Below are 11,137 nucleotides of genomic sequence, written 5' to 3'. Positions count from 1 at the left end.
CGTTCCTTTTTAATAAATATTTTGTTACAAAATAAAACTGATAATACATAAAAGATGAAAGAGAAAGAAAAAAACATATGCAGACTAATTTTTGTATATCTTATTATTATCATGTATTTCTTTATATATATAATATGTATTAAAAAATATATAAATTAAATAGTTAATATAAATATTCAAATCTCAATAAAGAATAATGAGTAAATGTAACAAATTAATGAACAATCATAGAAAACATTACTAAAAAATGAATTTCTGTTAAAACATTATTAGAAAAAACCATTGGGATAAAAACTTAATGAAAGAAAAAGATACATTATTCTTTATTTTTTCAATAGAATATTATTTATCACATATTTTATTTCTTTCTCTCACATAAACTCGCATCATTAAAACAATAAAGTTCAATCTTAAGAATCAATTACTCAAAAGTTATCATTAGCAAAAACTTTGTAAATAGATATGTCAAATTTTCTAGATGAATAAATATTTTAGATCTTTATATCATCCTTTCAATTGCACAATGTATTATTGTCTTCATATATGGTTGTTGATTCCATCTTTCTTTGAGATAAACCACAAGTTTGTTGCACATTTTGAATTATAAGCCTTAATCAAACACATTTATGACTTACCTCATGTAATGCTAAAATTTTGCATGATTTGTGGATGTTGTTGTTATAGTTATTTTTACATATCGCCATGAAATCGTTGTGCCACCACATATGAACAAATATTTTGTTTGTAATTAACCATTGTGAGGATTTGATAAACAACTTGCACAACTCATTAGATCTAATTTTGAATCATTTGAATAAAATAAGCCCATATTTATATTACCTTTAAGGTAACAAAGTATATGTTTTACTTCGATTCAATATCTTCTTGTAAGTGAAGAACTATATCTTGTTTAACAAATTTATAGCAAATGTTATATTAGGTCGAGTATAATTAGAAAAATACATTAGTTTTATTATAATAATAAGATATAGTACTTTTGGACTAAGAAGTTTTTCGTCCTTTTCTTGAGGTTTAAAAGAATCTTTATTAACATGTAACGACTTCACAACCATAAGAGTATATGAAGGATGTGACTTGTGCATATAGAATCTCTTAAGTACCTTTATTATATAAGTCTTTTGATATATAAAAAGCATTTTTAATTAAATACTCAAATTGTAATCCTAGACAAAACTTTGTATTTCTAAGATCCTTCTCGGCTATGTTTATGTCATCTACATAAACAACAATTATGAAAAATTCATTTTCTAATATTTTCATATAAATATAAGGAAAAATATCCTTCTTTTAACAAGTACTCACTAAGATGGTTATACCATATATATTCTTATTGCTTTAATCCATAAAAGGGTTTGTTCAATTTTATTGAATACTCCTCTTTAGAATTTGCTTTGTTGGAAAAATTAAATCCTTTAGGAAGTTTTATATAAATATATCATTCTCAATAGAATCGTATAAACAGGTTGTAACATCATTCAGTAAATGTAAATGCAGACCTTCTTGTGCAACAATGTTAATCAAATATCAAAATCTTATTACACCCAATACTAGTGAATATGTATTTTCAAAAATCAATATTAGGTCTTTGTGAAAAACTGATAATGTTAATTCTTACCATTATCTAAGCCTCATTTTATTGACAAAATCATCTCCTCTATAGCTTATTACTTACTTAAATCCTCACTTTTATCTTACTTTTGTATATAATTGTGTTTTGGGCTACGATTATTAATTTATATATATAATCCCCACTTTTTGTAGCTAATTTTGTATTATCAAACCAGAGAGCTTAGCAACCCAGAGAAGCAAGAAGAACACCAGAAAGGGAAGCTTTTAAAGTCCAAGTGGCGTTGGACGCCACCTCCTTGTCACTGGCGAGCACATTCTAGAGAGATCAATGTTGAGCGCCCAAATCCACCGCTAGGCGAGCACACTCTAGAGAGAAAACCTGGATTTTACAAAGACCTACGTTGAGCGGCATGATGTTGATGTGCCAAGTTTTTCCCTATTTCTTCTTGTAACTCGAAGGAAACCGAGTCTTTGGTGGATTAAAGGCGCGACTTCACTTTGAGGAGAGCTTGGAGGGTTGTTAGGGCTCATGGAAACACTCCCTTCTTCCTTTTAGTTTCTCCATCTTCTTCCATGACCATTTGGAAGTTTGAGACTCTCCATGGAAATAAAGAGTCAAACCCATCTTGCTGGGGGGTTTTGTAGCCATTGAACTTTTTGTGTACCTTGTAAATGATTTGATTATATATATGTCTTTTCCTTTAAATGCTAGTTTCTTGTTTCTTCTCTTAATGCTTGCATGTAATGGAGATGTTTTGGCTCAATTTGTGGTTTATAGGGTTTTAAGATGAATCTTATGAAACTTATACTTGAAACAGAAGGCCTAATGAGGGCGTGTATCTAGGGATGGAACATGAACCATTTGTTGTTTTAAACCCTAGATCTTAATGCGAGTTTTTCTTGTTAAGTGATTAAGGGATTGATGCTTAATAGGGAAACCTATGTTTTTTCACCTAAAGGATTAGGGTTTTAGTGTTATTGTGGGTTGACATTAGTGTTTGATGGAGAAGATATGAGTTTGTGTGTGCACAAGGGTGAAATTGGAATCTACCCCTAGCAATGTCATTCCATACCATTTCTACCCTTTTTCCATTCCTAAGTGTCTCTAACTACCAAAGTTCACCTTTTATTCGTTGCAAATCTATTTGTATGCACATAGTTTGTAAATTCATGTACTTTTCTTTAGTCTAAATGAGTTGTTAATCATACAATTATTTAATATTACACGAGTCTCTTGGGAAACAATACTTAGACTTACCATTTTATATTTGGTACACTTGTCGAGGACCGTTAACAAAAACCTTGAGCAACCAACTGTGCTTTATATCTAACAATTTCATCATGACATAATTTATTGAGATATCATTATTTTCAATAATTTCATGTACCTAAGGTTCTTCTGGTACCGAATCATTAATTATGTTAAATAAATATTTTGAGATTTCCACTTTTTCGATTAGGTCATCTTGCCTTTTAGCTCCTTTTTCTCATTCGAGAGTTTCTATCTTTGGGACCAATAAGCCTATCACACTTCAAGTGTGTCTTTGGATTTAACGAGCCTACCACGCTACAAACGTGTTATGAATTGATATCAATTCTACTTGGAGCATTAGCAATTGGTATATGTGATTTAGTTATCCTTTTTGTGTCAGTAACAACATCTGGTAATTGATTGACTAATCTTGTAAATGAATTGTCCTTTAAACTTCTAGTTCGATTCTTTTGTATGAGGATCAACACGAGATAATGATAATTCATTCCAACCAATATATTTTTCCAATTTTTTTATTTCTCCCCCTAATATTGGAAAAACTTATTCATCAAAATGACTGATGACAAATCAGACGATAAATAAGTCTCATGTTGATGGTTCAAGATATTTTTATATTGATGGAGAATCATATTCTCAATTGCCTTTGATGACCCATTATAGTCCTTTTTGGTGGGGAAATTGGAACATATACAACACATCCAAAAATTCTTAAATGAGAAATAGTAGGTTGTTAACCAAAAACCAACTGCATAATAGAGTATTTATGATAACTTGTTCGCTTGATGTGAACTAATATTGTAGCATGCAAAATTGCATATCTCCAAGTAGCCATTAGAAGATTAGCTCTCATAAGCAATGGTCTTGCAACCAGTTTTAAAAGTTTTATTAAGGATTCTAGAAGTCCATTTTGAGTATGAACATGTGCTAGTGGATGTTTAACTTCAATTCCAATTGGCATACAATACTTATGAAAAGTATGACATGTGAATTAACCAACATTATCAAAAAGAATTTTCTTAATTGGATAATCTAGGAAGTGAGTGCTTAACTTGATTAATTGTGCTAATAACTTTGCAAATGTTTGAGTGGAAGTTGATAATAAACAAAAATGTGACAATCTAATTGATACAACCATTAAAACCATGAAATATCTAAGTGATCCACATGATGGATGTATTGGACCACAAATGTCACCATGTATTCATTCTAAAAATGAGATTGACTCATTTCTATTTTTTTCTGGTGATGGTCTTATTATCAACTTTTCTTGTGAACATGCAGTACATGAGAAATCATTGGGTTAAAGAAATTTTTTACTCTTAAATTAGTGTCCACATGAGTTTTCAACTATTTTTCGCATCATGGTAGGTTCAGAATGACCCAACCAATGATGCCAAACAAGAAATTCATTTTGATTCATAAGCTTCTGACTTATAATGACATGTGTTTTAATTGTATTAATATATGTGTAGTACAAGCCATAAGAGAATGCTTATAATTTCTCCCATACACATTTTTATTCAACTTAATCTAATGATATAAAATTAAGTATAAAACGTCATCTCCGAAAATCTTTGAACCTTTATATGTGTATAGTATAACAAAATCAAAATCCTACTTCACATTCTTACACGTAATAAGTATATTATCTTAAAATATAGTCATTTGTAGTATATGTATAGTGTATAATATTGTTATTTGATTATCTCTCTTCACACTTCTATAACAATTACTACATAAGATTTATATAATAATAAATGTTCCTCATACACTCAGTTCACACACACTACAAAAATAATGTGATGTAACTGGGGTTTATTTTTGGCGGTTTTAAAAACCCTTAGAAAATTCCAGCAGCTTTATTAAAAGGACCGCGATATTCCAACAACGCATATTTAACACTGTTTTGACAACGCCACGTGTCGTTCTTTGATTGGTTTGTTTTAAAAATAAATTTTTTTTAAAACCTACGAAACGGAAGTCCGTAACCCTTATTTTTACTGAAATTCCGAAAATAGCTCTTTCTCTGTTCCATTGGAAACGAAGGTGCGTTCTCTTGGAAGGTCGAAGGTCGCGTTTCGTGGCGCTTCACTTTGTTCTGTGTGCGTTCGTCTTCGAAGCTTCCATCTTCGCTGTCGTTGTCTCGCTCTCTCGCTCTATCATTTTTACTTTGTCTGCAAGGGATTTGTTGACCAAAAAACCATACAAGTGAATTTAAGGGTCATTACTGGTTGGGAGGTTATGTTTGATGACCCCAAGAAATGGGGAAGAAGTCATTCTTATTGAGGGGACCAAGTTGGACAAGTGAAGAGCTAATCTGCAGAAAAAACATTGTCGTAATCGTTTACAGTGGCCTCGTAAACGATTACACCAGAGAAATAACTGTTTTGTACAGAAAGTTGAACTGAAGTAGTCAGTTGTAGTGTCCTGGGTGATCATTGGCAAAAACTGTTAATTTAAAGCACAAGTCCACTTGTATTTACTTGGTGTTGGTGTTTGACTGGTGGTAGAGGGTGGTAGGTGATGGGAGGTGACCCCAAGAAGTGGGAAAGAAGTCATTCTTACTGAAGGGACCAAGTTGGACAAGTACAGACCCAATCTGCAGAAAAAACACTATGGTAATCGTTTACAGTATCCTTGTAATCGATTACAGTGTCAAAAAAGGTGTAAACTTGATTTCTAAGGCATAATTTGAAAGGTCTTTGAGTATAGATTCCAACAAAACAAGAATCAACTCATTTGGAGTTCGGTGGAGAAAGTTATGAGCAAAAGAACAAGCAAAGGTCAGAGTTGGCAAAAATATATGGAACGCTAACTTGAAAGAATAAACTGTACCAACTCAGATGTCCAAAAAATACAAATTAGTAGTCATTGGAAAGATTTTTGAGTCTAGTTTCTAATAAAAAAAGAATCACATCATTTGGAGGTCGGTGGGAAAAGTTATCAGTAAAATAGCCAGCAAAGGTCAAAGTTGACAGCATGTTATCTCACCCAAGTTGCTCATCTCATAAACATTGTTTTTTTCCTCCATCATGGGGTGCCAAAACATCACTTCCCACCATTGAAACACCAGGACCAGCCTAAGAAAAGTGCAAAAGTGCTTAAAACTCACCTTTTTGGCCAATGGTGACCCCAGTTCACCTGACTGAGTACCTGTGTTGGACTTTCTGTACAAAATCCAGTTTTGTCTCGGGTAATCGTTTACAGTGTCCTTGTAATCGATTACAGTGTCAAAAAAGGTGTAAACTTGATTTCTAAGGCATAATTTGAAAGGTCTTTGAGTATAGATTCCAACAAAACAAGAATCAACTCATTTGGAGTTCGGTGGAGAAAGTTATGAGCAAAAGAACAAGCAAAGGTCAGAGTTGGCAAAAATATATGGAACGCTAACTTGAAAGAATAAACTGTACCAACTCAGATGTCCAAAAAATACAAATTAGTAGTCATTGGAAAGATTTTTGAGTCTAGTTTCTAATAAAAAAAGAATCACATCATTTGGAGGTCGGTGGGAAAAGTTATCAGTAAAATAGCCAGCAAAGGTCAAAGTTGACAGCATGTTATCTCACCCAAGTTGCTCATCTCATAAACATTGTTTTTTTCCTCCATCATGGGGTGCCAAAACATCACTTCCCACCATTGAAACACCAGGACCAGCCTAAGAAAAGTGCAAAAGTGCTTAAAACTCACCTTTTTGGCCAATGGTGACCCCAGTTCACCTGACTGAGTACCTGTGTTGGACTTTCTGTACAAAATCCAGTTTTGTCTCGGGTAATCGTTTACAGTGTCCTTGTAATCGATTACAGTGTCAAAAAAGGTGTAAACTTGATTTCTAAGGCATAATTTGAAAGGTCTTTGAGTATAGATTCCAACAAAACAAGAATCAACTCATTTGGAGTTCGGTGGAGAAAGTTATGAGCAAAAGAACAAGCAAAGGTCAGAGTTGGCAAAAATATATGGAACGCTAACTTGAAAGAATAAACTGTACCAACTCAGATGTCCAAAAAATACAAATTAGTAGTCATTGGAAAGATTTTTGAGTCTAGTTTCTAATAAAAAAAGAATCACATCATTTGGAGGTCGGTGGGAAAAGTTATCAGTAAAATAGCCAGCAAAGGTCAAAGTTGACAGCATGTTATCTCACCCAAGTTGCTCATCTCATAAACATTGTTTTTTTCCTCCATCATGGGGTGCCAAAACATCACTTCCCACCATTGAAACACCAGGACCAGCCTAAGAAAAGTGCAAAAGTGCTTAAAACTCACCTTTTTGGCCAATGGTGACCCCAGTTCACCTGACTGAGTACCTGTGTTGGACTTTCTGTACAAAATCCAGTTTTGTCTCGGGTAATCGTTTACAGTGTCCTTGTAATCGATTACAGTGTCAAAAAAGGTGTAAACTTGATTTCTAAGGCATAATTTGAAAGGTCTTTGAGTATAGATTCCAACAAAACAAGAATCAACTCATTTGGAGTTCGGTGGAGAAAGTTATGAGCAAAAGAACAAGCAAAGGTCAGAGTTGGCAAAAATATATGGAACGCTAACTTGAAAGAATAAACTGTACCAACTCAGATGTCCAAAAAATACAAATTAGTAGTCATTGGAAAGATTTTTGAGTCTAGTTTCTAATAAAAAAAGAATCACATCATTTGGAGGTCGGTGGGAAAAGTTATCAGTAAAATAGCCAGCAAAGGTCAAAGTTGACAGCTTGTTATCTCATCCAAGTTGCTCATCTCATAAACATTGTTTTTTTTCTCCATCATGGGGTGCCAAAACATCACTTCCCACCATTGAAACACCAGGACCAGCCTTAGAAAAGTGCAAAAGTGCTTAAAACTCACCTTTTTGGCCAATGGTGACCCCAGTTCACCTGACTGAGTACCTGTGTTGGACTTTCTGTACAAAATCCAGTTTTGTCTCGGGTAATCGTTTACAGTGTCCTTGTAATCGATTACAGTGTCAAAAAAGGTGTAAACTTGATTTCTAAGGCATAATTTGAAAGGTCTTTGAGTATAGATTCCAACAAAACAAGAATCAACTCATTTGGAGTTCGGTGGAGAAAGTTATGAGCAAAAGAACAAGCAAAGGTCAGAGTTGGCAAAAATATATGAAACGCTAACTTGAAAGAATAAACTGTACCAACTCAGATGTCCAAAAAATACAAATTAGTAGTCATTGGAAAGATTTTTGAGTCTAGTTTCTAATAAAAAAAGAATCACATCATTTGGAGGTCGGTGGGAAAAGTTATCAGTAAAATAGCCAGCAAAGGTCAAAGTTGACAGCATGTTATCTCACCCAAGTTGCTCATCTCATAAACATTGTTTTTTTCCTTCATCATGGGGTGCCAAAACATCACTTCCCACCACTGAAACACCAGGACCAGCATAAGAAAAGTGCAAAAGTGCTTAAAACTCACATTTTTGGCTAATGGTGACCCCAGTTCACCTGACTGAGTACCTGTGTTGGACTTTCTGTATAAAATCCAGTTTTGTCTCGGGTAATCGTTTACAGGGATGCTGTAAACGATTACCAGACCCTTTTTTCAACACCCTCACTCATCCCTTGCAGAGGTTGCTCCTCCAACTGATGAGGGGTCACCCCACATTCCTTGGACACACATCACATCACCAACCACCCTCTCCCACCACTGAAACACCTGGACCAGCCTCAGACAGGTGCAGAACTGCCTAAAACTGAGCTTTTTTTCCAATGGTGACCCCTGTTCACCTGGCTGACTACCTGTGTTGGACTTTATGTACAAAATCCAATTTTCTCTCGGGTAATTGTTTACCAGGATTCTGTAAACGATTACCAGACCATTTTTTCAACACTCTGACTCATCCCTTGCACTACTTCGTCCCCCTACTCATCACGGGTCACTCCACACTTCTTGCGTTTACATCAATGACCAACACCCATCTCCCCACTCAGAATTTGATCAACTCCTTCCCATTAATTACCATTAATTTTACTGAAAATGGTCTCGTACTTTTCAAATTCTTATTATAATGTTGCGTTCATTTTTCAATCACTACTTTTGTCATTATAAGTGAGATTAACACAAAGTAAAAATGATAGAGCGAGAGAGCGAGACAACGACAGCGAAGATGGAAGCTTCGAAGACGAACGACAGAGCGAGAGAGCGAGACACAATATGGAAGGGTTGAACAAACTTCTTTCCCACCCGAAACCGCCCAAACCCAATTCTTTAAATTTTAACGAGAGAGCGAGAGAGCGAGAGAGCGAGAGAGCGACAAGGGTTGAACGAACGTCTTTCCCACCCTAAACCGCGAAACCCAATTCTTCAAATTTTAACCTCGAAATCCCAAAATACCCCTCGCCCCGTAACCCTTTCTCTGTTTTATTTTCAATTTATTTGGCCAATCAAGAGCTGACACGTGGCGTTGTTAAATCTGTGTCAAAATTTCGTTGTCCAAATAACATTTTCCTTATTAAAAACCCCAGATAAATTAAAAATATTTTTGCCGCTTATATTTTTCATCCCTCATTTTTCCCGCTTATATTTTTTATCTGACCTTCTTCCCTTTGTCTCTTCATCTTCTCTAAAAAAGAGTTGTTTGATCTTCTTCTCCCTCACGACTCTTTAACCAATAGAGAAGGTCAACCATCACATCTCTTACCTCACCGGCACCGTTCCGTGGAGGTTTCGCTCTCTTAGTTTCTTTTTCCCAAATTCTTTTTCATCTAACAATTTACTTTGCAGTCTCTCTGTCAATCCTATCTCTAACCCTAACACCCAACCTTCCAACCTTCCTTTCGATCCTTCATCTCTCAGGTATTTCCCTATTCTAAAACCCTAGCTCAATTTATCCACTCGATTTTCATAATATTCTGTTTCAAGTTTTGATTTAATTAACTTCGTGATTCACAAATAATGGGAGAAACCAAGGACAAAGCATATGAGGAAGAGCTTATTGACTACGAGGAGGAAGAAGACAAGGCTCCCGACTCCGTTGGATCTAAAGTCAACGGCGAAGCTACCAAGAAGTAAGTGTACGATTTTCTTAAGTTAAGGCATAATAAATCTACGATTGCCTTTTTTTTAGGTATTAATCTTCCTTTTTTTAATTTCTCTTGCAGGGGCTATGTTGGAATTCACATTTCAGGATTCAAAGACTTTCTTCTGAAACCAGAGCCACTTCGGGCTACTATGGACTTGGGATTTGAGCACCCTTATGAAGGCAAACTGTCTTTATCTTTCATTTACAGTTATTGCTTTTCTAGGTTGTGGTTGTGGCTGCTGTTATTAGAATGATTTTGGAGCATTTTAAACTTGTAATGGTTAGTATAGCTATTGTTATGAAACATGTAATCTGCCTTTTCTTCCACCATGAATTTTTTGACGCCCTTAATTTGTTTCCTCACCGTGCTTTCAAATTTGGATTTTGGTAATCATTTGTTATTTTGTTCTCCAAACTCACTTTAATCCTATAATATACATCAATATAATTAGTTTTCTCGTACAACATATTGAATTTTAGACTTAAGTGTGTTGAATTATACTTAAAAATCTCTTGAATGCACAACATCATACTAAAGTGACAGTATTATGAGATTGGCTATATATCCTATTAGAAGTCGTTCTATTTTTTATAACCACTGAATTATCTCTTTTTCATTTTGAAACATGTTTTCAGATACATTGAGGAAAACAATTCTAAAATTCGTGATGTGGAGCGTCAGCTTGCAAATCTGGGATTGGAGATGAAACTTACATCTAGACCAAAGAAAGCAGGTTTCTGTGTATCAATTTTCCTTTGCAGAAATGAAGAGTGTCATTGTTTCCTTTTGCATGAATAATAGTTGTTCCTCATAGTTTTAATTAGTGAAATATGAAATAACGTTGCTTCATTTTTGCATGCCATGTTTACTTTAAGCGTTGGAACATATGAGAACAAACATAGAGGCATCAACAGAGAAAATTCGTGTGGCAAAGCTAAAGGAAGAACAGGCACATAAGGCATGTTACTTTTATGTACTACTATTAACTATTTTTCACGCTGCTTTCATGATATCTTGAGATGAATCCATTTTTAGTATCAATCTCTAATGTTTAATGCTAAAATTTTCCCAAAATTGTTTCAGGAGGCTCAATAATAACACTCTTGTTAATGAATGCCCAAAGTCTCTAGCTAACATGACCCAACTCAATTTTCTGTGATACACATGAACTCTTTTGTTTTATACTTGTATCTCATGCATAATTACAGTTTATATTTCCAGTTTGGTATTCCTAAAGACGTTTTTGTTTTGTGAT

At 34.4% G+C, this 11,137-nt stretch overlaps 1 protein-coding gene across 4 annotated transcripts; it reads left to right on the top strand.

Annotated features, from left to right (window-relative positions):
• The first annotated feature begins 9,361 nt into the window (after positions 1-9,361).
• LOC148192610 (DEAD-box ATP-dependent RNA helicase 15-like) lies at positions 9,362-11,129 on the top strand. Of its 4 annotated transcripts, XR_015782354.1 has the most exons (5): positions 9,363-9,867; positions 9,961-10,061; positions 10,518-10,615; positions 10,758-10,840; positions 10,966-11,129. XR_015782354.1 is itself a non-coding variant. In XM_088099659.1 (4 exons), exons 1-3 carry the CDS (start codon positions 9,755-9,757, stop codon positions 10,586-10,588), a joined length of 285 nt encoding a protein of 94 aa, XP_087955785.1. In that variant the 5' UTR covers positions 9,363-9,754; the 3' UTR covers positions 10,589-10,615; positions 10,758-11,129. The 4 variants fall into 4 exon arrangements, 2 of the variants coding, with proteins under 2 accessions (XP_087955784.1, XP_087955785.1); XR_015782353.1 differs by having other exon boundaries at positions 9,362-9,867; positions 10,518-10,840; XM_088099659.1 differs by having other exon boundaries at positions 10,758-11,129.
• The last annotated feature ends 8 nt before the right edge of the window (positions 11,130-11,137 follow it).

The sequence above is a fragment of the Vigna umbellata genome, chromosome 9 (genome assembly GCF_029865625.1).
Source record: "Vigna umbellata cultivar VRB3 chromosome 9, Vumbellata_1.0, whole genome shotgun sequence".
Classification (NCBI taxonomy): Eukaryota; Viridiplantae; Streptophyta; class Magnoliopsida; order Fabales; family Fabaceae; genus Vigna; species Vigna umbellata.
The sequence above is the reverse complement of the archived record's forward strand: the minus strand, read 5'-3'. Positions and strand labels throughout refer to the sequence as shown.